Source organism: Apus apus, chromosome 7, assembly GCF_020740795.1.
Source record: "Apus apus isolate bApuApu2 chromosome 7, bApuApu2.pri.cur, whole genome shotgun sequence".
Lineage (NCBI taxonomy): Eukaryota > Metazoa > Chordata > Aves > Apodiformes > Apodidae > Apus > Apus apus.
This window is the reverse complement of record NC_067288.1, coordinates 4,896,312-4,924,306: the sequence shown is the minus strand read 5'-3', so window position 1 is coordinate 4,924,306 and position 27,995 is coordinate 4,896,312. Positions and strand designations below refer to the sequence as shown.

Sequence of the window (27,995 nt, the reverse complement as noted above, 5' to 3'; positions counted from 1 at the left end):
GGGCTGCCAGATTAGCACTCAGTAGGATGGGATCCTCTCCTGCTCTGCTGTAGACGTGTGTGTGAGCTCAGGTGAGTCTTGAAGGTGTGTTATTGAGCGTAGTTACTTAGAGATGGACCTGGCAATGTGATGTTAACTACTGTAGAGGGCACTGACTTGGAGACTTTCTGTAATTCAGTGCATTTCACCCAAAGGTTTTTATTAACAGCAGCAGCCTTGTGGCCAGATACCCATGTGTCTCTGAAATCATCAGTGGGAAACCTTAGAGCAGGGAGCTGTGGTAAATGGGTGTCTAAGGTCTTTAGGGGAGGGTAGAATACCTGAAGCATCTGACTTGGCTTTAGTTTTAATCCTTCTGATGAAACTGAGCACCTCAGGTGAGATCCAGCCCCTCGGAAGGTTAAGCCACTGGGGCAGAAGAGGGGAAGAGGGGTGGGATCTTTCCAAAAGCTGGCAGAGGCTGAGGCACAAAGCTTTCACTTCCTTCCCAAGGGGCACGCGCTTCTAAGCATGTGATGCTTTAGAAAAGCACATTGTAAAAATCCATGGAGTGAGGAACTGGTGCCCCTTTGGGGAGGATTACAGCTAGATCTCTGAAATCCTGGTGGTTTGGGTCTGTCATTGCAGCAGATCAGCAGAGTGTCAGGGACTGCGGGCAGCTCTGCACACAGCTTTGTGCAGCGTGCGAAGGGAAGGTGTTATGGCTGGAGTGTGTTTCCACACACTCCACCAGCCCTGCCAGGCCTTTGGACCTGTATTGGCACGGCCCAGATATTGGGAATGATGGGGGAAGGCTGAGCTTTACATGGTGCTGGTGCTTTGGGTGTGTGCAGCCCGTGTTCTGCCTGCCTCAATGCAAAGCCATCATTAAAAGCTCTTGGCCGGGCTCACCCTCCACCATCTCTCAGAGCAGCTGGGGAGGACTGGGATTGGGGATATTTTTTTATGTTCAAACAAGGAGAAACTCTCTTGCTACAGTCCCCTCCTGCCCTCTAGTATGGCCCTTCTCCTTCCAGGTAAAAGCAAACTCAACCAAGACAATAAAGCCCCCGGTGCTCAGGCAGGTGTTTTTTTGTTGTGTGCTTTTTTAGTTAGTTTGTTTGTTTTCTCTGATGGTCCATGAGGCCCTAATCTCTTCCCTGTCCCTTTTTCCCTACCCTGTCCCCAGCCAGCTCCCCAGGGGCAGCAGGCAAACCTGCAGCACTAATGAGAGCAAGCCAGGCAGTGCCATCCTATGCAAGCCTCTGTCTGCTCTGCCTGTGTGCATCTGCGAGAGCGCGCGCTCCCGCTCGCCCTTCTCTCCCTTCCCTCTCTTTTGTAACCCCCCTCCTTCCACCAGCCCTTGTTCTTTCCACGAGATGCAGGGCTAGGGAGCCAGGAAAAGTGGCACAGTGCTGCTGCTCCTCCAGAGATAACCGTGGCTGGGTCCTTCACCCTCCCCGATGCACCGGGAGCCTGCAGACACTGTTCCTCAGGGTCCCAACCGGCCGTGTCCATCAAGCACCAAAAGCCACGTAGCCACCACCCTGCTGCCAGCTGCAACACAGGTAAGAGCTAGGAGGGCCTTGGTGGGTGAGGAAAGGCCCTGTGGTTCTTCTCTTGGTTACAGGTGCCCGGGGGAGGGATTTTTTTACTTCCTCCTGCCCCAGTTTTTCTGGGGGGGAAGGATGGCTCTGCAGGCACAGCAGGAGGGGAAGGGAGGGGTGCTGCTCAGAGGTGACCCCTGTTCAGGTCGTGGCAGCTCTTCTCCCACTGCATTCATCTTCCTGTGGCATCTTACGAATGGTCAAAGGGACACAGGCAGGGCTTCTAATGATTAGGTGGGGCAAAAGCAGCATATTGCTTACGTTAACCCCAGCCCCTTGCTGGGGTGATAAGAGGAGCAGGGCTGGTTCTGGGGTGATCTCCGTTTCAATGGGATTAGCCACGGGCCTTTGATGCTGGGAGAGAACATCAGGCTGTGCTGACGCCTGCAGCTCTGAGATCTTCACCAGCTTTTCATTATCCCCCCCCCCCCCCCCCCCCATAGCTATTGTTGTTATTTTAAAACGGTGGGTTTTATTTTCCTTTGAGCGTTTGGCTTCCCGTGCCATCGTGGCTAGGGGCTGGGCTGGGCTCTGGGGCTGAGCTAGTTAAAAATGAGACTAATTGGAGCGAAAGGAGAACGTGATGGAGGCGAGAGAAGCACATCGAGCAGAGGCTGGAGCAAAACCTTGCAGATGGCAGGAGCAAAACCTTGCAGATGGCAGGAGCATGGATGCTTTTTGGGGCTAACCTGAGGGGGCTGGTTTTCCTGCAGCCTGAGCTGCAGGGCTGCTGTGACTCCTGGAGACCCCTGCAGCAGCAAGGGCCACCTCTTTGCCACTCGATGGGGAATAAGCTGGTAATTTGGCACAGCAAAGAAAGACAAGGGACTCGTTGTGCCAGCATCTTCTCTTTGTGGCTGATTAGCACTGCACCCGCTCCCAGGGGAATGCAGTTGCATTCCTCCATCTGGGGAGCATAGGGGGCTGCTGTGCTATCGCTGTCCTGTTGTGCTCCCCTCCTCTGAGACTCACTTGTTCCTGCAGCCCCAGGTTCCTCCAAAGCAGAATTGTCTGGGCTGGCAGGACAGCTCTGGCCTCTTGCCCTGCAGTCCTTCCACCTGGCTCTGGAGATACTGCCCAGTCCTGAGGGCTGGAGTGGTGCAGGAGTTGGCAGAGCTTGGGGAGTATCTCTAGCAGGACACGAGTGATGATTGCAGGTGAGATTGGTGCTGGGTGCAGCAGACTTTTTTTATGAAAGAACCACCATCTACTGGAGAAAGAGGGTGAACCCATCCAACTTGCTTCATTTATGTTTTAATTAAGGCTACAGCAGCAGCCTCCAGAGATGAAAGTGAAATCCCAGCTCACCTGTGCAGTTAACTCTGTGTTTCGTTGTCAATATCCACTCAACTGCTCACATGTTTAAAGTTAAGCACGTGCTCAGATGTTCTGCTGCAGTGGGAATGATGTCCCAGTGCCACGCTGGGTATCTGTATAGCCATTAATAGCCCAAATAAATCCTTGCTCTGGGATCTGGATGCCCAAGTCTTTGAAATAGCAGTGAGGAAAGCACAGACCTTGTCTGTCATAAATGGATTTGTGACTGCAGCCCTGAGATCTTGGGGCTGATTTCTAGCATTCAATAAATGACTAGTTTGCAGCGTTCTGCACTCAAAATACAAGCTGCTTGCAAGCACCTTAAGTGATATCTCAGCAGAAAATTAACCCCATCTGTCAGCAAGACTCATTCCCTGGCAAGCATGAGGTCTCCATCAAAACCTACAAGGGATGGAGCATTTGCGGGAAGGGATCTTTGAGGAGCTCTGTCTGCTGGGCTGGATCTGTCGTGGCTTCCCAGCCACTGACACTGACTACATTACAGACACTGCCATATTGGCAACAGCCGTGATGCTGAAAAGCTGGGAGGGCTCCAAGGCTGCACAGAACAGCTCCGTGTCAACTCCAATCCTTTCTGCCTCCCTGCTCCACACTCACAGCATCCTCTCCAAGGCACGTGCAAAGGCACCGACACACTTCTTGATGTGCAACCGCTCCTGGGTGTTGCGAGCGTGATTCTCTGAAATGGTAATAAAATGCTTGAAAGGGGCAGTTCTTCCCCTTGATTCCTGTCTCCTGTGCTGGCCCTCTCAGCCAGGAGCCTCCCACACTGCTCAGCAGCAGTGTTTTGTGTCCTACCTGCCTGGAGGACTTGGGGAGGGAGGTGGGATCGTGCAGGCTGGGGCCAGGAGCCATCTCGCAGCAGAGGCATCTGTTCTGCTGCAGCGATCTCGGTGCCCGAGAGCCACAAACATGTCCAGGAGACACTTTTATCAATGACATGGGAGAATTTAAATAGCTGCCGTGCTCTCGAGCTAAGCCATAGATAGAACCATGGATCATGCCTTATGTAACTCATTTTTATTTTTAAACCCAGGCTTTTATTTCCAAGGGGGGTTCAGCTCAGCGGGTGTCTCCTATTGCCTGCCCTGCCTTGTGAGCACATGTGAAGTGGCTTCTTTTATCAACCTCTCAACCAGCATATCCGCTGCTTGGTTTCCTCGTGTACCCCTGAAACTCAAGCTTTCCTTGTTTCACCTTTCAGGATTGCCTGGGCTGATGTGTAAAATCATTTGAGGTTTAAGATGAATAGAGAAATTAACCCCCTAAAAACATTCGGAGCTACATCTGTGGATGTTTCCTGATGTTCAAGGAGCTCCTTTTTAAGAAGGGGGAGCTATTCTCCTGGCTCCCTTCACAAGTTAATACAAGTCTGTGATTTGTTTTGCAGTTTAGGAAGCTTTCCATGTCAGTCAGAATTCTATCCTGCCAAGACAGTCACCTTGTGCTGGACCAAGTGTGTTTTCCCCTGGACCCTCCAACCCACCAGACGGGCAGCCTGGCAGGGTGAGCAGAGCATTGCCCATCAGATGTCAGTTACTCACAACTTTCTTCCAGCTTTAATTGCAACCCGAGACAGAGAACAGCAAGCTCTGGAGATAACTTAATGACTGATTTGAATTACCTTGGGGTTGTGTCCATGTAGGTACCTGTCTGGATTCTGGATAAATTTTGATTGACCGTGTGTTGGAGGAGATCAAACGACGCTTTGTGTCATGAGAGCTTTGCTAGGGTTGTTATTCCAGGTCAAGGGAGGGTTGCTCCTTCAGCAAAAAAACAAAGTCTCCCTGAGTGACAGCAGAAGTGGACAGTGGATGAAGGCTTGTGGTTGAGCCAAAGGCAGACTTTGCAGCCTGCAGGTCACCTGAATTCCCAAAGCAGGAGCTACTACAGGAGGCAGCCGGCCACGTGTCGTTGGTGTTTTGCAGTCACTGAGTCTACATCACTGAGCATCTTCCAGAGACATCACAGAGGCACCAGGATCTCATGAAAACACATCAACGAGTGACTATACCTGTGGGGATGTCACTGCCAAACATCACAGCAGCCTGAAGAAGCACTAGGGAAAAAGCTCTTGGACTAGCAAGTCGTGAAGCACACCCTTCAGTAAGCTCCTGGCAGCACGGTGCTAGAAAAGAGAGAAGCTGGCACAGACCCAGGAAACGTTGCAAAGTAAGAGTGAACACAGCCCCAAAGAAGTTCAAAGCCCCTGTGGCAGGGCTCACTGTAAGTATGACAAGGCCATGCAGTCAGAACTGAGGAGTGGAAGCGGTGGCAGCAGGCTCAGCAGGACGGCTCGGTGAGCATCAAATAATGGAATTCCAGAGTGGCAGCAGGCCCTCCAGGAAAGAGAGCAGGAGTGAGAAGATAGGGAGAAATCTGCTTAAATGTCAAGGTGAAGGAGCTTATTTAAGGCAAACGCACTGGGCATGTCAGCCAAGCAAAGGAGCTAGTCAGTGTAGGCATCCTCCTGTCTTCCAGCTCCAAACTGAGAAGGGTGAGCAGCTGCCAGCCCTGTACCTGGAGAGGTTAAAGCCACACAGCTTCCAGCCAGAGCTGCCTTCCTAATGGGTGGACATGGGAGAGCAGCTGTACTGGAAGGAACATGCAATTCAAGGCCATGGAATTGCATTAACCAGCAGCTGGGAGGCAGAAAATAGGACCAAGTGAAGGGGTGGAGGTGTCTGGTCCAAAAGTTGCTGCTGGGTAAAAAGCACTCGAATGATGATCGATGGACAAAACACGTGGCACAGGCAGGGAGGTATTTAAAATAATAGGGAGGGTGAAAAAGACCCTGGAGATGGTGGAGAGAAGATCAATGTTCAGAGAAGAGGCTGGGAAATTCCCTTCCAACACTCCCAACGCTGCACGTGTTCCCTGCTTGTGTGTCTGCTGTTGGCAGGTCAGGAGGGAATTGCTTTAAAGTATTTCTTGGAGAGATTTAAACTTTTGGATGGGATTCAAACCTAATATCAAAATGAGATATTTGATTAAAAGCTTTTAAATAGAAGCGACAGGGTAGTCAGAAACAGGAGAGCTGTTTTAGAAGGAATATGCCATAAACCTCTTCTACCAAACAGAAGCTTTCTAAAATATTACCAAGTAAAAAATGATTCTCTTAAGCTGCAATTTAATCACACTTCCCACAGTGCCTGTGTCAACTCAGTTCACTTGTTTTTGTTCTCTATTAACTAACACCCGGCCCAGGAAACTAGAAGAAAAAGCTGTTGATGCTCAGAGGTGTTTGTGGGTTGCTCCAGGGTCTCTCTGAGGTCACAAAAAGGTTGCACTGCCATACTGGAGAAATAGGAACTGGAGTCTCTGTCCATACTGGTGATGGCTGTGAAATGACAATATATCAAACTGGCATAAAAGCAGGAGGAGAAGTGGGAGTGCTCCCGTGGTCCTCTGGTCTATCACACCCAGAGTTAATGGATCAGAATTTTTGATCTGCTTGAGACTGCAGCAAAGTCCAGGGAGCTGAATAATGGATCAGGATTATCTGGAGCTTTGTTGAGTGAAGATTTTGTTCCTCTCCCCCACTCCCAACATGTCTGTGTGTGTGTAAATGACACCTGAGGGATGTCCTGGAAGTATTATGAAAATGTCCCTTGTGATGTCCTGCAGATGTCCAGAGAGAACCTGGAAGTGTGGAAACACATGGAAACAAAAATTGCATGTTAGAAGTTAAACCTTTGGTGATGTATTAAATTTGGCTTGGGATTTTGGGGCAAGGGCTGAATCTGACTGTTATTTAACCTGAACAAACCAGCCTGTCGTACCAGAGGTGTAAGATGAACCTTAACTTTTGACCTTGGCTGAGAGGAGATTGAATCAGCTGTGGTATTTATTTGTTTTCAGTGCTTATCTTTGATAACTGGAGACATGTTTAATCTGACTCAGGAGGACCTGGGCCTTGTGATGGGAGGATGAGAACAAGGCAAACGTTTCCTTGCCTAATTGAGCTGTGAAGGAGGGGTCCCAAGATGATGGAGAGCTGGGATCCATGCTGCAGTGCTACTAATCCCTGGGCTTTTTGAGCAAGTTTTGCAGGACTCTGTCTCTCCCCAGGGGTGTTGCCTGGTGACAATGTGCTATATCCAGACATTCTTCCTGCTAGCAGCACCGGGATGCTGAGCCCAGCAGTGTCTTAGCAGAGGAGAGTCAGGGGACTACGAGCTTCTGGGAAAAAAAGGCAAAGACTTGTTTAACTGCAGAGGAGTTATTTGTGTTACTCTAATGGATATATATTTAATCAATCAGCTTTCTTGGGGTGAAAAAAGCCACGGAGATCCGGGTGTGGCTACTGCTGACTGGGCTGAGCCCCGAGCTGGGGGCTGTGCTGCAGCCCCCCATGTGGAGGTGCTGTGGGTGAGCGGGGTGCACTGGGCACCCCATCCCCGGGGGATGGAGATGTGGGTGCAGGAAAGGAATGGGAGCCTGCCCCGCGGGGTGAGGCTGCGAGGCAGGGGGCGAGAGGGGCCCTGCACACACCGGCTGAGGGGAGGGGGCGGCCGAAGGGCTCGGGCACAGCACTGATCTCTTGGGTGGAGGGTTGTTTTTTTTTTTTTTCCCCTCCTGCCATCCCGTCCCCTGCAGTGAGGTGCTCCCTCGCCTGCCCGCGGCTGCGTTTCGCCTCGCTGGGGCTCTTTCAGCTCTTCCCATCCCTTCTGTCCGCCGTGACTTCCAGCTGGTCTGTGATCCGAGGGCAGCCACCTTCTCTAAACCTCAGAGGGGCCGCTTACCAGGCGGATGCTTTCCTCCAGCCTCACCAGGGTGACAGCAGCGGGGGGCTCTCGCAGCCACCCCCTTCTCCCCCCCGGCCCTGCTGCTCCCTGCCAGCCCTGGGCACCCGCCGCGGCTGCGGAGCGAAGCCGCATCTCCCAGCGGGGAGGAGCGGGCGGCTTGGCCAGGCGGTTGGGTGAGGAGGGGATGCGGAGAGGAGGGATGCGGTGAGGAGGGGTGCGGTGAGGAGGGGATGCGGTGAGGAGGGATGATCAGGTGGAAGCAGGGGCGGCGGGAGCTGCGCAGCCGGGCTGAGCCTGCCGTGCGGTTCCGCTGCGTGCGGGAGCGACCCGCTCCGCGCTGCTGCTGCTGCTGCTGCTGCTGCTGCTGCTGCTGCTGCTGCTGCTGCTGCTGCTGCTGCTGCTGGGGAGGGGAGGAGGGCAGGGCTGTCCAAGTGTGACTTTCGCCCCGTGCAGGGGGTTGTCTCTGAAGAAGACCGCTCTGCTCTCTCCCCAGAGCCTCTCTGACCGCACTCTCAGCGCAGACCCGCCGCCGGAGAGGGCAGGGGAAAGGCAGTGAGTATCTTTTCCTCTGTGTCAGCCTGTCTGCAGTGCCTCTCTCTTGGTTTGTTTTTCTTTTCTGGCTTTCTCTGCATGTGAGTGGATGGTCTTGATCTCTTGAAGCCCCGGAGATCTCTCGGTTTGTTTTTGTTGTTGTTGTTTTTTTTTTTCTCAACCTTTGTGCTGCTATTTTTTTTTCCGATTGGGATGGCTCCTTTATCTCTGCTCAGGTGATCCCCTGGGGTGGTTTGATAACCTGGATGTCATCATCACACCCCTCCCTTTCTGTCTCCCAAGGAGAAACCCCCCAAACCCCATCCATGATGAGACTGGCAATTCTCCTTGACCACTGGGGTCCTTTCATAGGAGGGGGAGGTAGGATGAGCTATGGAGCAGAAGGCAGAAAAAACCCCTCACCATGGACCTTTACCAGGATGCCTTTGCCAGATGCCACAGATTGTATTTCTAAAGTCATACCTGAGTGACTTGATTTGCAACCAGAGGAAATATCTGTGGGGAATGTCAGCCTGGCAGTGGGATTGCCCTGGTGGGAAATGGAGGTCTCTGCATCCCTGAAGTCAGACGGAGTTTGGGATCCCAGGGAAGGAAGTTTGGTGCTGCTCAGCTGCACAGGTTGTGGCTGCAGGGCTGGGAGGGGGGGCGAGCAGAAGGTTGTTTTGTAACAGCACCCCAAAAATCAGGCTGCTAGAGGAGGCTGTGAAGGAGAGGGCACCAGCTCTGCTTCCAGTATCACTTTGGAGAAGCAGTGGGACAGATGAGTAGGGACTGCTGGACTCTAGGAAATCATGTGCTGAGGCCGTTAATGAGGAAATTGAAAGGGGCTTAAGGAATGACAAGGACTGATTTCAGTTAAAGCACACGGAAGCAGCCGGTCAGGGCAGGGATTAAGGACATGCACTCCCTGGCATGCAGTGCAATTCCAGTTCCATTAAGTTGGTTCGGAAGAGGCTTTGTGCGTTTTTAATGTAATCAGGTTTTAAAAGGGATGTTGTGTCGGGCAGCCCAAGCTCTGGGATCTCCCCAGGCCCCAGACGAGCAGGGTCCTGGCTCCTTTGCACACAGTCCCTGCTGTCCTCAGTTCCTTTGTCTCCTCCTCAGTTGTTCCCTCTGGGCAAGAGGACATGGAGGTTACCTGGGGGTTGGCCCTGTCCTAGCAAATAAGCAACCTTTGCTCACTATTCAGTCCTGCTCTCTGTCCCATCAGTCTCTTGCCTAGTGGACCTTCCCTTCACTCTCTGATGTGAGATTCATTCAACCAGCTGCCCACGTGCCACGCTCACGGGGACCGTGCCATCCCCTCTGTGCCTCCTTCCTTCCCTCCCCTTGGCAGACTGTGCATCTTCTTGGTGGCTCCCCCCCCCAGGCTCCCACCACCCTGAAGAGGAGATGCTTTCTTTGAGTTACTTTTGTGTGCGTGATTGAGCCTGTGATGGTGAGAGGACCAGCATCTGCAGACACATGAAGTCCTGTTGTTTTATTTGCAGTGCCAGCTTTTCCATGATGCCTGGCCAGTAACATCAGCCATGACCTGGAGGGACAGGGACAAGAGGTAGTTTGGTCTTCTTAGCGAGGTCAGCCTGGAGCTCTGCCCGTTGAGGAGAGACCATCAGAGGTGTTGACTGATGAGTGTGGTAATGCCAACTCCTGCTGCTCCCTGGTGAGCTGTGACGCCAAACTCAAATCACTTTAGACCTGAAGCTGGACTTCACCTGCAGTCCTGGTCTTAGAAGGAAATGCTGGCTCTCCTCTGTGATCAACCCTCAGCTCTGAACACCTGCTGTTGAAAAATCGACCTTCCAAGCCAGGGGGCAAGGATCAGATGGGTTGAGAACAACCATCCCTCCTTTTTTTTTTTTTTTTTAAATTATTTTCTACAGAGGAATCTTTGACACACTTTTAAGTGCCAGGACATGAAACAGTAAACCTCTCCCTTCTGCACTCCTGCCTCCTGCAAACAGTCCTGACTGCTATCCAAGCCAGCCAGTTCAAGGGGTAACCATAACTGGATGCCTGAATGGCTGCCTTACTGATCCCACGGAGGTAACTGAAAAGAGATGATGTCTCCCTCACCCCTGCCCATCCTGTCACTGTCTACCATGTCCAGTGAGACTTACAGCTCACTGCAATGTCCCCTCCTCCCTCCTGCCCTTCCCTTGCCTCTCCACCTCCTACAGACCCGGTTTCTTTCCCTTTCTCCTGTGTCCTGTCTGGGAAGTCCTCACCTAGAGATTGGTGTTCCATGAGAGACAAGCCCCTTGCTGATGGCACAGCATCTCTGTCCCCCATACTCTGATCCCTTGCTTGCAGTCCCTTGATCTCACACATCAGAGAGAAATCTGAGCAGCATTGCAGTAATGCATGTCACACCTCTTGCTGAGAAATTTGTGAGCTTGCTAGAACAAACAGTGCAGGGAAGATAAAGGTTGGGGGCAGGAGGTATCAGGAAAGGTACCAGAAAGATCCTCTTGTGGGCTCAGTGCTTGAGCACAGCAGGTGCAGCATGCTCAGCCAGGAACATGACACTTTGTAAGCTGTATTTTGGCTTTGATGTTGGAGGTTTATCTTGCAGGGCATCCTGAGACCACTGGTCGTGGGTCTGTGCTTTGAGGCTGTGCAACAATTTCTGCCACTGGAGATCTCCAGGCTTTTGTGCCTGTTAGATGCTGCAAACTGCCTGTGCTGCGCCAGGGAGACACTCCTTGCATTTAATTAAAATTTCATTTGCTTTAAGATGATATTAAAATGTGCAATAATAGAAACTCTCCAAAGGGAGGGAGGAGAAGGGGGAAGCAGGCGTGCTACAGATGGGCTCGGCTGCTGGGGCTGAAGTGTTCTGCCAGAATTACACATGGAAGGGAGAAATACTCTGCTCCTCTCTGCAGTCACAGAAAGTGTTTGACATCTGTTTGGCAGCAGGGCTTGGAGAAGGGCTTTCTCCAAGTGTGTCCAGGAGCTGAGAAGAGGAGACTGGGGTCAGTATATCCTCCTGTCATGGTCTGGGGGAGAGGAAGGGCCTCATTTGACATCTGGTGGATCTAGTGGAAAAGATGCCCTTGGGCAGGAGAGGCAAATCACAGGCTCTCCCCTTCTAGGTGCCCATTAAAACCATTAATGGCCACCTATCTATTTTTGAGAGGAGACAATGCCAGTCCCATATAATGCCTTGTGTGTCATGTTTCCCTCTCCCTTTGTGTTCCTCCCCATCCCAGGTTATGCAATGAAGGATGCTGTGGACACACTGGCCATCCCAGGAAGGGGCTGGCAGGGATGTGAGGGGCTGGAGGAGGAGCAAAGGCTCCAGGGCTGGTTTGAAATTTAGAGGAAAAAAGCAATAAAGCCATTTTCTGCCTGAATAAGCCTGTTGGGGAAGAGGCAGTTCTAGTCTGCTTATGTAACCCTGAGTCTAAAGAAGTTGCCTGAGATCCTGGCTGGGTCTCATGGCTCTGCAGCATGGGCTTACCCTGCAAGTGCCTTGCTCCCTCTCAGCTTCCTCCAGCCCCTTCCTGCCCCCAAGCCCTGGTATTTGTGCTTTTTCTGGTGCTGGTGGATTGTGGCAAACAGATACCTGGTGTTGCTGCCCTTTTCTCTCCTCCCACACCTAAGCAGAGCAGCTCTTTCCAAGAAACCATCCGAAAGCTCAGCCTGGAAAAGCCTTTTTGCCAGCCAGGGCAGCTGAATGACTGCTGGGGGTGAGCCTCCAGCTGCTCTGCTGCTGTGTCCATCCTTAGCCTCTGCTTGGCGTCTTCCTGGAGATGTTTCAGGGTCCCTCCCACTGCTGAGGGAACCAAGGACACAGGTTTGATGAGGCACAAAGCCACTGAGGTGGTTTGTTTTTGGTTTGGTTTTGTTTTGTTTTGGTCGATTGGGTTTTTTTTCTCTGCTAAATTTAAAATAACCATCATCTTCTTTGGTTTTCCCCTGCTCACACCTCTGCTCCCTCACATCGACCACAGGAACAGAGGGATGAGGACTCGCCTGGGCTGCCTGGCTCACAAATCAGACTCATATAATGATTTCACAGCTATTCTTCCGGACAAGCCCAACCGGGCTTTGAAGTGAGTATAGCTGCAGCATCCCACCCCCCCCATCCCACCCCACCCCCTTTCTGTCCTTCTCCTCCTCCCTGCCCACCACCCCTTCGAGTGTCATCTTCCTTTTATTGCACTTTGTATAAGCTTTGACCAATTCTTTTAGCCACAAGGGAAGGAGGACAACCAACCAGCACCGATACAGCAGGAGCAGCCTCAGAAAACACCTGGATCGTTGATATGAGTTCTCTCCCACGAGACAGGACACACAGGTGGTCCCTGCTGCTGCACGTGGGACATGTCTGCACACATTTGAAGATATCTGTCATCACAAAACAAAGTCTGAGCTGTTGGCTCTGTATAAGAGGTGACCAGCAATCTGAGGTCACAGTCTTCAGCCTTATCTAAGCTTGGCTAATAACACTACCAAAAATCCTTTGTTAGTTTGCACAACACTTAAGGAAGATGCTTCAGACAGTCCAGAGTCCTGATTTGAGATGAGTGGCCTGGGATTCATCTGACCACAAGTCACTGCTGATTTCTAAGCTAAGAGTCTAACCTTCCTCTTAAAGTCAGGAGAGACAAAAACACTTCTGCAGGGGTGGGCTTCCTTTCACTAAACTTTTGGCATTTACAATGTAAATGTCCACCTCTGAACTTGTTCCCTGAGCCTCTGCTTAGAGTCAATGAGGAAAAATTGGTCCCTTTTTGGGTGTGATTCATCTGGCCTATTTTACCTGCCTACCTGGGGGTGTGAGGTGAAGAGACTCAAGTCCCTGCGTGGCCCTTGGTATCTCCTAAAGGGCACGCAGGGTGACATGCTCACCTGGAGACCTCTACATTGTAGACCTCCAAAGTTAGATGAGCAGAATCCAGCCTTCCTTGGTGTCCATTTCAAGCAGCCCCAGAGGGGAGCAGTGGCCAGGGGTTGTCTGTAACGTGCCTCTTCCTTTTACAGGAGACTGTCAACAGAAGAAGCAACAAGATGGGCAGACTCTTTTGATGTCCTTTTGTCCCATAAATGTGAGTAGAGATCCAATCCTACCTTTTTTTTTTTTTTTTTCCCCTTTCCTACCCTTAATGGTGGCTGTGGCAAACAAAGTGTGCATTGCACAGCACAGGAATAGTCCCTGGGGTGGGGACCTTGGACAACTTGCTCTGCAGCAGAGAAATCAAGCACAGGTGCCCGTAGCAGGATCTGATCCACAGTTACCAATGCAGACCTGGAAGTTACACATCCAAAAACCTTATGCAAACATAACCAGCTCACCTGGCTCCGTTCAATAGATCATCCCTATCAGTTCTGTTCAGAAATTAAGGTTCTGCTTCACCAGCATCTTCATGCTGAGAAATGATGAACAGGACGGCGAAGTTCACAGGGCAGGTTCATTCATGTGTTCCTGTTGGAGAATCAAACAAGAGCAAGTCAGAGCTGGGGAGAAGTCAAAGTGGGCAGTGAACTATTTTCCTGCAATTAGGAGCTGTCTGCCTTTCTTAGAGAGTCAGGGTTTTTTCTGCACTTAGATTTTAAAAGAGTAGAATTGTATCATTATTATTATTATAAAGAAAGTGTAGTTTTGCTGGATTTCTACTGAGATGACAACAGTTTTGGCAGTGAATTAAGTGACAGCTTTATACAGTCTGGCTGTCCAAGGCAGAAAAAGCAAGATGTAATTTTAGCAACAGTATATTGTTGAGATCATTGCTTTTGCAGCCAGTAGAAAAAAAAATAATACAAAGAAATAAAAAAAGTGTAGCTGGGTAGAGCTAAAAGGGAACATTTCTCTTGTCAAAATTCAAAACACGAAGGGAAAAACGCACCAAAGAGACTTTATAGGTTACCTGGGGAGGGGACAGACCATTCACATCAGTGTTACAATTCTCTACTTGAGCCCTTGTTCCTCCTTCACCAGTGCAAAAGTCAAAGTTTTCATCATTAGGTACAGGCTGCAGCACAAGTGCTTTGGTTACAAAAGCCAGAGAATTGATGCATTTATGTACTGACATTATAGACTGTTTCCTCTTCAGCTGACTGCTGTGAACATGAAATCAGACCCTGGTTCAATTATTTCATCCAACAGACTCCACAAGAGTGTCTGTTTTTATTAATAAATTAGCCTTATAGAGTGAAAAAACGAATTCTCAGGATTTTATTCCTGTCTCTAGAATGGAAAGTAAACCCTGATAACTCTCTGGCACCTAACGAAAAATATTCAGTTCCTAATAGCAACAGGAGGCAATCTTTCAAATTTAAATCAATCTTTTTTTATCAGCAGTCATGGTGACACTGCCTGGTGATCAGTGAAAAAAAAAAAATAACAATTGTTGTTTAATAAACTACTTTCTAAAGGAATATATTACAGCTGCTCTGTGCCTGAAGTTTCTGGAATTGCCAGCCTGGCAGCCTAGGGCTGTAATGATGCAAATACAAAAAGCTCTGCTGAAACAGAAGTGTTGTTTCTGTTACACTGGTTTAAAGAGGAGAATATCTGCAAAAGGAATAGTCTTGTCAGATGGTTGTGGTTTCGCTTGCATTCTGTTCTGAAAATGGAACAAAAGAGATTTCCATTTATGCTGCTAGAAACATGGGTTGAGGTTAGACAGGTAAGGGAGTCTTGTGCCTTATCTGACCCAAATTTCAGAGTAAGAAAAGCAGTGCCTGGCCTGCCTGCATCTGTCTGTAGTGAAGCTGCCAGCTAATATTCTGTTCCTAATGCCAGCAGAAGGACAGAACTGCCTCAGTCTAACTCTCTGTGACTGCCCAGGTGAAAATTATTAGCCAGTGAAAATCTGAATTGATGCCTGGGGGCACAGGCTAAGCATCAGCTGGGCTTGGGGGAATTTCCCCTGAGGTTTACAGCATCAGCAGGTAGATCATTTTTACTTGACACATCTGCACATAAACTCTTTCTTTGCTAGATGGACAGTTCATTTCTTTGGGAAGGGAAATCGTGATGCCAGTTTCAGGGGGCTGAGGGGCACTGGCTGCTGCAGTCAGATGTTACGCTGGTTTTGGGTCCCTTCCAGTCAACCTGATCTTTGGGGGGAAAAAAAAAACCCAACAGAGTGCTCAAGTAGGACTTAGGAGGTGGACACAGCAGCTGGCGATGGGGCAATTTCTGTGGGTAGTATTGCAAGGGCTTGTACAGGTGCAAAAAGAGCTACAAGGAGCAAGGAAATGGATCAGAGCTCCTTAAAAGACTCTCTGAAGTGCCAAGGTGAGCAGGCTGCCCTTGCATGCAGAGGAGGCTTGCAGGGCTGCAGTACTCCTTGTGGGAAAGGCAAACATCCTGTACTCTTCTGCTTCCTATGTTTGTAAGTCTCCCCCTGCACAGGTGTTACACTTCATACAGACTCCATGGAGAGTGTCTTTCTCCTAATTTTTGTCAAATATCCCTTGAAGAGTGCTGGCCCTGTGAAGCCCCTTCCTTCCCTCTTCCCTGATTGTTTTAATGAATGACCTCTCTAGGTAATGTTTGATCCTGATATGCTGCTTCTGGCAGCATCTTGAGTGGAGGATTCAAAATCCCTGGGTTTTGGAGCAGTTGCAGGTCTCCAGACATTCCTGGGGCTGGGCAATGCCCCTCTGTATGGAGTGGTCTGGTTGGATGAATTCCCTGGCCATTGGAACAGCGATTTGTGTTGACATTGGCAAGAGCTTGTGAGTAGGAAAGGCAGAAAGGCTCTCTGTCTCACACCCCCACCTTCCTTTTGGGACTCCAGCACCCCTCAGCCTAGCCCTCTTAGGGTGACCAACGTGGAATGGCAGGATGCAGCTCCACTCTGCTTCACTGATAGCCCCAGATGAACAGGTCAGTGCCATGAGGTCCTACTTGGTCTTGCTAATGGGTGAAGCAAATAAACTCAAAACCTTAGGGACAGCCAGTTGATCCCCCTTTTATAGCAAGAGCCTTGTCTGAGCTCACTGCAAGAGGCACAAGCACAGAGCTGCAGTGTTCCCTTGGGTCAGGGCTTCAGAGTGTGGCAAGCAACAGGAGAGAGGGCTTTGATCCTACTTGGGAGCAAGAGACAGATCATACTTAGCATGCTTCCTTGGGTGCTCGGGGAGCAAAAGCAGTGGTTTTAGCATGCTAGCTTTTGGCATCTTTTCCCATTTTGAGCCAGTGCTGGTTAGATATGGCTCCCAGGGAAGTGGAGCTCAGTGTGGTCCTCAGCGTGGATGCATGTGAGTAGCAGAGGAGTAATCCCTGCTCTGCACCCATGCCCAGGAGGTACAGGCTGGTCAGGCAGATGGAGATCTCTTTTGACAGGCTGCTGGAGGGAAATACAAGCAATGACATGTTCTGCATCCCTCACAGGGCTGGACACATGGCTTGTCATTTGCCCAGATTCCAGCAGGACAGTCTGTCCTCAGCCCTTAGTCACTTTTCAACGAAGCATCCGACAGAGAAAACCTTTGTGCTGAATTTCCACTTTCATCTCAAGGGAGATTAGCCCCCCTACCCCCATGTTTAGTGGTCTCTTTGCTCTTCTGCACAAACTTTATTGTCCTTCTGTTGTCTACACGTTGCTCCTCTTCCTACACAGCTCAGGAATATTGCAACCTACTCCTGGTTCTTTCTAACTCAGAACATTAGCCTTAGCACTGTGCTGGTGACAGGCAGCCAGTGCTCACCAAAGCAATGCTGAGCAGCAGTGAGAGCTTATAGATATGCTATACTGAGCATCGTGGCCTTGCCTCTTCAGCCCTGGACCAAACATTCTCCATACAGCTAATCCCTTCATCTGCCAGCCATAAGGACTCTGCCTTTATTTAACCTCCATGAAGTGCTCATTGCCCTGATGGTCTGAAACACGTGCATTAAGTACATGATTGTTGATTGCTTTCTTACTCTGACAGTGGCTGATGCTTGGTTATTAAGCTGTCTGCTTGAATGATTTAAGCCACTAATCTCAGCTCTTCCTTGCCATGCTGAAGCCGTAGTTAGGACCTGTTTGCTGTGGTTTGTGCCTGGCAGTTCAGTCCTTCCTTCCACAGCCTTTCTTGCTGGAAAGGATCCACTCTCCATGGCCTGGAGGACAACATTTCAATGGGGTGTCAGGAGCATCTGAAGCCCCATCCTCGTGTAGTAGCATCTATACCAGGAGATCTCTGTCTTCTTGAGTGGCTGTGCCTTTAGGATGTGCATTTGATGGGTATCTTGTGCTGCTGCATCTGTAGACTTCTAATCCTGCTTTTCATTTCTGTGCTGTTTTGGTAAAGCATCCCTTTGGAATTGCACTCTGTCTTCCAGGATATTTCAGGAGGCTGACTCGGGAGGTGATGCTCTCCCAAACACATCACACTGCGATCCAGTGGTGGTTGCCCCAGCAAAATGTCTGTCCAGTTGGGTGGGATGAGCTTTGAAACACTGCTCGTTCATGAGCGATGCTTCCTTGATAGCCTTGATGTGCAGGAGGAGATTAAAGTCAACACCCAGGTCAAATTCCAGCTCAGATGGTGACAGTCCCTATGCCTAATTGTCATCCTGCCCTTTCAATTAGATTTATCATCGTTCCATGGTAAACTTGTGGGCAGGGGTTTACTCCTGTGCAGTCATCTGGGCTCCCATCTCTGAACTGTGGCTGCCAGGCACAGCTGTATGTGCTGGCAGGCAGTCAGAGGCTGGAGATGAATTCTGGAGAGTCAGGCAGCCTCGAGCCAAGGGTGACCTCTCCTGCATCTGAGGCCACCTCTGCAAGGTCCTTCAGGTCCAGCCTCATGATTTCTAGCTCCTCGAAGGCATGTGAGGAGGGCATGAGAGGAATATATAAAGAAGTGGAGAACAGCCAGACACTACTATTTATCTATCTGCTGTCTAAGCTTAATTCAAGATAAAAAGGAGCTGATTGACATGAGAGCAGGAGGCAGAGCATATGGAAACCCTCTGGTCCCAGGAGGAACCTGCTGCAGCTTCTTTCTGGGGCAGGGCTGAAGCAAATGCCTTTCTCACCTCATCAATCATGACACCCCCTTCTTTTAGCAGATATTATATTTTGCAAATATGATATTTGACACAGAAAGCTGCTATTTCTGCAAGTGATCCTCTGTCAGTGCTTGGGCTCTGGGACTGTTGGAGAGGAAAGGAGGGGATAAAAAAGACCAGGGCAGAGAAAAGGGAGCAAGACATCTGTGAGGACACAGAGCAGAGACTGTATAGTGATAGCAGCGTGCTTGGGTGCTGGAATATTTAACATCCTAGGAGCTGATGATATATAAAATGACATACAGCTCAGGGAACTGCTGCTTTCTCCCTTTGGTACTTTCTTCTTTCTGAAATCTGTCAGCCTGCTGCTATGTCCTCTCCTTTTCCTCCTGCAAAGACTCCCTGCTCTGCTCTCGAGTCCTCCACATGCTCCCACACAGGCTCTGTGAATTCTATAGGCAATTTGCACTGTTAATTGCTCTGCAGTGCTCACGGGCAAGGGCCCGGGTTTTATCCACCAGCAGCAGTCTGAAACCCTGATCTTCTCCTCAAAGTGCATGGATCAAGAAGTGGCAGGGCCAGTTGATATGATGCAGCTATTTCTTGCCCTCCCAGGGCTGGCTGAGGAAGCAAGTGTAGCCAAGATGGGACGTACCTGTTTGACTTGCCAGTTGCTGGGCTCTTTGCAGTGCAGATGCTGGTGCAGCTTCAGTGCAGAGTCCGTGGAGGAGCTTTGAGAAACACGGAGGAGAGGTTTAGCCTATAGTTTGGTCCTGTTTGACTTCAAATCTTTTCTGCTTTTCCCTTTGAGACTCTGGGCTGTCAGACATCTCCACCGACTTGCGCGCAGCCAGAAGTAGGATTCTTAGTTGCTGTTCAAGCACCTGGGGTCATTTCTTAGGTTTTGAAGCCCAGGACCTAGAACCGAAAAATATCTCCGTGTTCCAAGTCATTACTGGAAATGAGAAGCAGGAATAATATTAGGGAGAAAAAGGGCAGTGTTACGTTGCTGCTTCTCCCTACGTACCTGGCGCAGGCAAGAAACCAAGGACAAAGAGGTAAGGGAGTTTGTGATGGATCCTGTGACATAGACTGGTTTGGGTTGGAATGGACCTTAAGGATCATCGAGTTCCAACCCCCTTGCATAGGCAGGGACACCTTCCACTAGACCAGGTTGCTCCAAGCTGCATCCAACCTGGCCTTGAACACTTCCAGGGATGGGGCAGCCACAGCTTCTCTGGGCAACCTGGGCCAGTGTCTGGCCACCTCACAGGAAATAATTTCTTCCTAATGTCTTATCTAAATCTCCCCTCTTTCAGCTTAAAACCATTCCCCCCTTGTCCTGTCACTCCATGCCCTTGCAAAAAGTCCCTCCCCAGCTTTTCTGTAGCCCCTTTAGGTACTGAAAGGTGCTCTAAGGTCTCTCTGGAGCCTTCTCTTGGGCCAGGGCTTCCTGTGGATGTGTGAAAATGACCCGCACCAAGTACTGGGCATCGCCCCTTGGGCTCCATCCCAGCTCCCATGCCCCCTGTGACAGGAGGAGGGAGGGAAAGCAGCACTGCTGAGATCTCCTACAGCAGAAAGTGGGGAGAACGAGCCTCCAACCTACAGCACTGTGGGAGTTCAGGTCCTACAAATCCTCACTAGTCTTTGTCTCTCTCTGCCAGGCACACATGCACTTGTTCCTCTCATCCTTTCAGGGAGTCTGACCTTGCCAAGTGCATTCCCAGTTCCATCCATATTTTTAGACCCTTGCTTGGAAGTAGTCAGTGCTGATCCAGGAGGTTTCCAGTCATGAACTACGAATATTCAGAGCACATAGAAAAAAACCAGGAAAAGTTAGAAACGTGTTCCCAGAGCAAGAAAAATTAGGAACCAAATTTATTCCTAGGCTAAAGGCAGGAGGAAAAGGGCACGTGTGAAACCTTTAGCTAATTCAGCTCTGCTGGTGCCGTTTAGGGAAAGGAAATAAAAACAACAGCTGTGTCCGTAAATACACTCAAGGCAGGGCTTTAAGAGGACACAGATTGCCTAATAAATTTCTCCAGATTTCAAATCTGCCCCAGCTGACTCAGATTGCATTGCTGAAATGTCAGAATTGCTCAGCACTAACGAGCGATAAGAACACTCGTGTCACCAACCAGACAAGTAGTAATTACGCCGCGTCCTTTCCCTCTCCCCTTTATTGGAGCTGTAGTGCTTCGGAGCTCCAAGATCCTTCCTCTGTCTGAATAAGAAGTAAAAATGTGTCACAAGGCAATAAAGCAAGGTGACAGAAAACACAGGAGACAAGTCCACGGGCGCTGTGTTTTAGGAAAGGCTTGTCTCGATGACAGAAAGGACATCACAAAGTGCTGCCTTAACACGCGCGACGTGCTGTGACAAAGGGGTTGTGTCATCGGAGCTCGATGCTTTCAAGAGGGACTTCTCAAAGGTTTGGTGCCCCAAGCCCCCCCAAAAAAAGCCTTTTGCCGTGTTAGCTGGTAAAATGATTCTTCAGAACAACGGCAAGTGGTGTTTTGCTTTGTGGTAGCTCAGAAGGATCCAGCTGATGTAATAGTTGAAGTTATGGACGTGTCCTGGGATCAGAGAACTTAGGAGAAAAATCAAGTGGTCTTTGGCAGGCAGGGGTGGATGGAGGGATGTCTATTAATAGAGAGACTTCTCTTTCTCTTCCTATTTTAACTCCCCACATCTCCCTTGCAGATGGGCTGGCCGCTTTCCGTGCTTTCCTGAAGACAGAGTTCAGCGAGGAGAACCTGGAGTTCTGGCTGGCCTGTGAGGACTTCAAGAAGACCCGCTCGACAGCCAAGCTGGCCTCCAAGGCTCAGAGGATCTTTGATGAGTTCATCGACGTGCAGGCTCCTCGAGAGGTGGGTGAGCCAGCACCCTGAGCAGGAGGAGCATCTCTGTGGCACAGGGAGCAGGTTCACCTCCTCCAGCTGGGGCCTGTGGGGTGCTGGGGGGTCAGGGATTCCTCCCTTCCCTTCTGGGGGTGATGGTGAGGAGGCTGGGAATGCCACCCAGCCTGCTTAGGGCTGCCTCTGCTTGTGGTGACTCATCCCCTGGGGAGGGCAACGACTTTGATGATACTGAATTAGTCACAGTCAGTGAGTTCACGGGCAACTGCAACCTGCATTTCTAAACCTCTACGAGCTTCCTAGGAATATTTCACCTTGCTCCTCTCGTTTACTATCAATCCACAGGCAGACTCATTTGGGCTCATTTCTCCCAGGACATTTTGTATAAGAGCATCTCATGAGTGACTAATTTGTTGACTCTCCAGGGAGGAGAGTGTTTATTTGCTGACTAGCTCCCAACCCAACCAGACCTCCTAAAAGCAATAGCTCAGAGAAAAAGGGCAGTCACATCCCAAAGCCTGGAATTGTTAACTCCTCCTTCAAGTCCTGACGGGCTGAGGCAACTGTCAGATCCTGCGTTGTGGTGTTGGGTTGTGCTGTTGTAGCCACAACTCAACCAGGGGGGCACTTAGTACACCTGCTCTCCCGTGGCAGGCCTCCCGTGAGATAGCCCCCCCAAAAAAGGGCTCTCTTCACCCCACCTTTGAGCTAGAAAGGCTGCTGTGAGGCCACAGAGAAGCACCCAGATTGATACCAAGTGGTGGGGGCATCTCAGGCCACGCTTCGAAGCCCAGCAAGCATCTTCCTGCTGTGGTTCAGGAAGCTGGGTAAGATTTTTCAGGGCTGCAGGGCTGAATCTGGATTAGAAACATAAGCACAGTTTGTTTGGTTGTTTTTTCCCCCTAAAATGTGGTCCTGTTGTCATCATTTTGGCATGCTAGAATGTGAAATGACCCTTAAATGACAGAGAGATGATCTGTATTGTTGTCGTCTGGGTTAAGACAGACGCCTCCAAGTTTGGACAACTGAGTTAATAGCAAGAAATAACAACTTTTCAGCCAGGTTTTAAACAAAACCCCCAAGAAACGTGGATTGCTTTGCTAGGGAAAGGAAACAAGAAAACTCAGGTTGTTGGTCTTGCAAACAAACTGCAGTCATAACATCAGGGTGGTTTATTTCTTCACGTCCCTCCTCTAGATAATGTAACACAAAGCTGTTGTGGGAAAAATCAAACCGTTTGTTTTATAAAACAGAATGTAAAAACATCTAAGAAGAATATACTAAGAGTTGAAACCCAGCTAAAAGCTCATTCACCCTTTGTTGGGCGTGTAGTGAAGAGTAAAATGAGTAGAGAAGTCTTGGTCAGCAGGAGGGAGGTCAGGCCGAGTCAGCATTTTTAGAAGATGTGCTACATAAACCTGTGCTTAAGAGCCTGAACAGAAGTAATTTGATTTCAGAAGTGCTCGTATCAATATAAATCTAGTTCAAGTTTCAAAACAATTGGGGCAGGATTCGTAACACTGGATTGCTAAACCCCACAGAGTTTTTGGGGGGGCTGTTGAGGCATGGGCAAGTGTAGGACCTTGGTTCTGCTGCTGCTTTTATGGCCATGACTGAGATGTAAGATACTGTTTGAAGCAGGTGACCTGGTCTCTCAGAACCAAACTCTCTTCTGCTACTTTTCCCAGGTGAACATAGACTTCCAGACACGGGAGCTGACAAGAAGAAATATGCAGGAGCCCTCCCTCTCTTGCTTTGACCAAGCTCAGGGGAAGGTGCACAGCCTGATGGAGAAAGACTCTTACCCCAGGTTCCTGAGGTCCAAGATTTACACAGACCTGCTGTCTCAAACCCAGAGGAGGCTCAGCTAGAGCAGCAGTGGGGCCATCAGAAACCACACGCTTTCCTCAACAGCCAAACCTCATGTCTAAATGTGAAACTTTGTTGGTGTTAAAAGTGGTGGGAATGAGAAAAGAGGTAGAAGGGGAAGAGGAGGCTTCCAGAGAGTGACCCGGATGTGGCATTAGGACTCTGTGAGTTTCTGTGCTTTCTTCAGTTAACAGTAGCATCTTGCAGTTGTTGCCTCTCTCTAGCACAAACCCATAACCCTCTCTAGTCACGGGGACATCTCGTGGGCAGGCAGGTTTCCTCTAAAATTGCTATGTTGGTTTGTGTGTAAATAACATCACTGCACCTTTCCATCCTTCCAGACGTCTCCTTGGCTCTCACCTCTCCCCTGTGTTTGGAGGGGCCCTAAGGGGCAGTTCTGAAACCTGTGAAGCCAAGTCCAGTCCGAAGCATTGTCTCCCACACTGGCTGCTGGGGTCTGGATCCAGAGACCTAGAGGAGGGAGAGAGAAGGAAAAGCCCCATGATTCATGCTTCTTCCTGGAGCTGAAACCATCAGTGAACTCAGCTCACCTTTCCATTTCAGTTGTACACCTTATGACACCAGCCCCTCCACACCTCTGACGTGCTTATCTTCCAGGCATGGAGACTAAGTGTTGTTTTCCATACGAATGTCAAGGAGCTGAGTTTTTCTCATGAGGAAGGTAATCCCAAAAGCTCTTGCTGGACCTTGTCAGGCAAGTCTTCTAGTGAGAATGGGTGTTTTTCATTAATACTATTTATTTGTACTGTAGTTCAGTCTCAGGATCCCAGTCATCATTCAGGCTTCCTTGTGCTCAGCACTGCACCAAAACCTAACACAAAGAGGCTCTTGGCAGCCAGAGTTATTAACAGGCTTGGTGGCTTCTAGGGAATGACCTGCCAACTGTCAGGAAAGAACAGAAAGAAGGAATATCCCATCTGCCCCATGCTGAGAGGTAAGAAGAGCACAAGACCTGCCTGCTATGGCAGGTAGTGTTTTTCATGTCCTACCTGACCAGGGCAAGGCAGGGAGGGACAACATGAAAAATCACAATTACAGGTTTGTTATTAACTGATTTGTCGACTGTTGCTGTTACCTACCGATTGTCCACTGTGGGTCTGATGCCATGGGAAGAGCTACTGAGGACACAGCCCTTGCTGCATGGTGCTTGCTTAAAAATAGGACCCTGGGGAGCATGCAGGGAGCAGGAGGAGCGTCCGGGCATGAACTGGTGTCTGGAGTGTCCTTTGGCCCTGTTCCCATAGCCTGGGTAGGCAGCTGCAGGAGAAGACTCTCTGCAAATGTCACTTGTGTAGCAGCACCTCCTCCGTGCTGTGCAGTAGTACTGAACATCTGCAGCCCCTGTTTCTATGGCATTCCAGCTTATCAGCTGTCAGATTCCTGCAATATTTTCCAGTGGAGAAGCAGACAGCCTGTCCGTGGATTTGAGCCTACAGACCAGAGGTCTATTTTCCTGGTTTTATGAAGGCCTCAAAAATGACCCTACGGATTTTTTTTTTCCCTTCCCTCACCCTCAGAGCAGAGGCTGTAAAACCCTGCCCTAGCTTAGGGTGGTGGGTAGGTTTGATACGTCAGAAAGCTGGTGGTAATTATTTAGTGTAATGTGGTGTAAAGCAGGTACCCTGAACTCTAAAGCTGTGTAAGGATGCTGTGCAGGACATCAGACAAGTAACTTTAGGATCAAAATAGGGATGGTGAGCATGTTTGGTTTATTCTGGAGGTGTGTTGCTGTGGTCTCTGAGACTCTGAAGTCTAAGTATGGTGCAAATACAAAATGTATGTTCAGTAGGAAAACTTGTTGCACCTGCTTGTTGGGCTCTAGAATTCTCCAGTTCTTTTGTAGGGCAAGGTCAGCGAAAGGTGTGCACTAGCAAGTGTCTCAGATTCACCCAGGGGATTTACACCATGTGGTGGTTCAACCATGGGCCCGTGGCTTTATGGCAAAGAAGGTCTAGTGGGGCAGGTCGCTGGGGAAACTTGTGCAGTGCTCTGGAAGGAGTCAAAGACAGAAGCAAAGGAGAGAGTCATGCATCCAGTGGCTGTCCCTGGTGGTATCTGGGCTACATCGAGTGGAACAGAGTTCCATCACCTCTATGGCCCCCTCCTGCAATAGGTGAAAGGGAAGGAGGAGGGCAAATCACCCCATGTTGCTGTGAGACGCTCTCAACGCTCGCCCTGTGAGGGAGGATGCGCAGCCACTGCCTGTGAGGAGGGGCTGGGAGAACTTTTCCTTCCCAAGAAACACGATGTCTGCTACACCTGCATAACACTGGATGGACGACTGGGATCTCTCAGGGGCACCATTTGCTTTGGCTGAAATAGTTCCCCTTGAGATGATGGCCCGTGGTGCCAGTTGTTCCCAGTGTCACTGCAACTGCAAAACGGCAGAGGGACCAGTGATCCAGCTGCTGCAGCCTGACAGCTCAGCTTCCCAGCACAGCTTGGCCATGGAGTCAAACAAGCCGTGTTTCAAGAGGTGCAGGGAGGTCACCTTGTCCTGTCCTGCCTTCCTCTGCTTCAGCCTCCCCTCGACTGCCCATCCCAGTGCTGCTCTGGATACCAGAAACAGCAGCAGGTGGCTTATGCAGTCACTGCTTTTAAAGAGAAGACAGAAGGCCATGTTAACTGCCTTGGGGTATTTCTCCTAAAGCCACCAGCACACTTTTGGGAGCGGGCTGGGGTGGTGCTGAGCTCTGGTGCCAGCTGATGCATCCCAGTCAAGGCTTTTCAGCAGGCACCCGTGGCTGGAAGGGTCACAGAGACAACCAGATGACGAAGAAACAGCAGAACTAAGATGTTTTTGTCAAGGAACAGAAATTGAGAAGTGAGGAGACTTCCTAAGCTTCCCTGGTGGCTACAAAGGCCGGTCCTGTCCTGAATGTGACTCCAGAAAGCCCAGGATTGCACATCTCCCAGCAAACTCCTCCAGCATCAGTGCTGGCATCCTTTCAGTTCATGCCAAGTCACAGGGACAAACTTCCAGCCCTCTGCAGAAACCAAGCTTCCCTCTCTCCTCCATCAGCCTGGGGAACAGCTTTGAGCAGGCACACTCAGAGATGGAATTGCTGCACTGGTGACAGGAACTGTGTTCATGCAGGCTGATGCAGGACAAGTGCTTTGCCCATTAAATTGGGGCCAGATACTGTCCTCCACGGGAAACATCCTCAAGCACAGAGTGGAGAAAAAGTATTGTCTGAGGCATGTGAGTCTATCACAGTTACTTTTTGTTGCTGCTCTTACAGTTTGCCCCCCTTGCAGGAGAGCAGACTAGGGATTTGAAGTCATGTTTATTTTTTTTGAAACAAGAAATTGGCACCAGCTGCTTCTTTCATGCTGAATGTCAGTCTTGAAGTGAATTAAAATAGGTGGTTTCTAGCTCTTCCCTTTAAACCACGGGCTGATTAAGGAAATAATGACTGAGCCAAAGCTTTGGAAAGCACTGGGTGATGATGACTAATTCCTATCAAGGACAAGTATCCTATCCTTCATTCATCTCTTCCTGATGTGAAAGGGGTACTCACAACTTACAAACCCCATTTCCCCTCTCCATGGGCACACACCTTCCAAATTTTCCTCCTGTTTCAAGCAGTGTCAGAGCGACGTCACATGAAGAGAGGGGGGGGGAAAAATTGTTTTGCTCAGCTTTTTTGTTCTGTGCTTGCTGCCACGTATCCTGTCAGCTCCCAAGCCCTTTGGCAGCAAAAGGGGAAGAGGAATTTACAAATTGCCTTTCCCTTTTCTCTGAGCTTCAGATGGTAACTCGAGAAGCAGATGCACCACCCAAATCTGCTTTGAGTTTCTTTCTCCCGGTTTGGGATGATTTCCATCACTTTTACTGGACTTGTTAATGTACTGGGGTGTCCCTGCTGTCTTTGGTGGGGAGGTGTGAAGGGCAAAGTCCTTCAAAGGGAGGGAAACAGGGGTGTGTGTCTGAGGGTGTGGGTGGCTTAGAGTGCATGTGAATCCAAGTGTATGTTAATTAGTGTCTCTCCGACTAGAGAAGCTTTTCTGAGACATAGATGTGCATGTTAAAATAGGAGAATTAGGCATAAATGGCATAAAATGAGTTGTTTTTTTTTTTAGCCAGTGTTGTGTTTGCCTCATGTGTAAGTTTGACTAGTAGTAAGAGATGTAAAACTCTGCTAGGCTTCCAGTTACCCATAAGAGCACATGTATCAAACTGAACTGAATGTTCACTGATAGACACAAAACCAAAATGTTTACAGCATTCAGAGCAATAGCAAAGCATACCTCATGCCAGTCCTGGAGTGCCTCTCCTCCTCAGTGCAAGCTCTCCCCTCCCTAAGGACTTCTTGCTTCTCCCTCCAAACCACTCTCTCTTTCAGTCCTGTCCTTGTGGACTTCCCCCCTCCTCCTCCTCCTCCTCCTTTAGGGTTTCCTTCCTGGTGCACTCCTGTCCATGCCAACCTTCTTTTCCACCAGCAGCACTGCTTGTCCCCATATATCTGAGCCTTGGTCCCATGTAACCTCTTCTCATGCCCTCCATCCCCATCTACCGCTCCTCTCTTCTTTGCCTTTTACTTCCCTCTGGTCTTGCCATCTCTCTCTTAGGTACCTCCTACTGTTTCTTTAAAGCTCCTAGTAGCTATTTCTTCCCTGTTATCTAAGGAGAAAAGGCTTCACGTAATCCCTGCATTATCTTTCATTCCTGGGGCTGTTGCAGTTGTCTTCTTCCTTAGTACCCCGGCAGCAAAACGTTATATCCCAGAACTGGAATTAAAGCACATTTTGCTGCTAGACTGGAAGGCTTTTCTCCACCCTACAGCCCTTGGGCTTTGCAGAGGCTCACCTTGTCCCCAGCATTGTGTTGTCTTCCTGCACCCATGCTCCATGTGCTGCACTTGTGGCAGGGGCTGGTGAAGTGAGAGGGCAGTGGGGCTGCGGGGAGGGTCACAGCTGTGCTTCCTCTTGGCTTCCTGGAAAATATATATATATATATTTATATATATATATATGGAGTGTAAATAAAGGTGTGTGTGTTGTATTTGCTTATTAAAGCCAGTTGTCTGTGTCTCTTCTTGGTTTTACTGGAGGGATG

The 27,995-nt window shown here is 49.7% G+C and overlaps 1 protein-coding gene across 8 annotated transcripts; it reads left to right on the top strand.

The window, feature by feature from the left end:
• The first annotated feature begins 5 nt into the window (after positions 1 to 5).
• Positions 6 to 27,954, top strand: RGS8 (regulator of G protein signaling 8). 8 transcript variants are annotated; one of them, XM_051624719.1, is made up of 7 exons: positions 6 to 71; positions 1,340 to 1,547; positions 8,145 to 8,224; positions 12,184 to 12,285; positions 13,217 to 13,281; positions 20,892 to 21,058; positions 22,735 to 27,954. In XM_051624719.1, exons 2-7 carry the CDS (start codon positions 1,443 to 1,445, stop codon positions 22,915 to 22,917), a joined length of 702 nt encoding a protein of 233 aa, XP_051480679.1. In that variant the 5' UTR covers positions 6 to 71; positions 1,340 to 1,442; the 3' UTR covers positions 22,918 to 27,954. The 8 variants fall into 8 exon arrangements, with proteins under 8 accessions (XP_051480679.1, XP_051480680.1, XP_051480684.1 ...); XM_051624720.1 differs by having other exon boundaries at positions 8 to 71; positions 1,365 to 1,547; XM_051624724.1 differs by lacking the exon at positions 1,340 to 1,547 and adding an exon at positions 9,715 to 10,270 and having other exon boundaries at positions 53 to 71; positions 8,166 to 8,224.
• Positions 27,955 to 27,995: the final 41 nt, after the last annotated feature.

Coding starts and splice junctions, on each gene's coding strand:
- RGS8 (XM_051624719.1), top strand. CDS start 1,443: ATGCACCGGGAGCCTGCAGACACTGTTCCTCAGGGTCCCAACCGGCCG. Junction 1,548..8,144: donor TGCTGCCAGCTGCAACACAG/GTAAGAGCTAGG, acceptor TCTCTGAAGAAG/ACCGCTCTGCTCTCTCCCCA. Junction 21,059..22,734: donor ACGTGCAGGCTCCTCGAGAG/GTGGGTGAGCCA, acceptor TACTTTTCCCAG/GTGAACATAGACTTCCAGAC.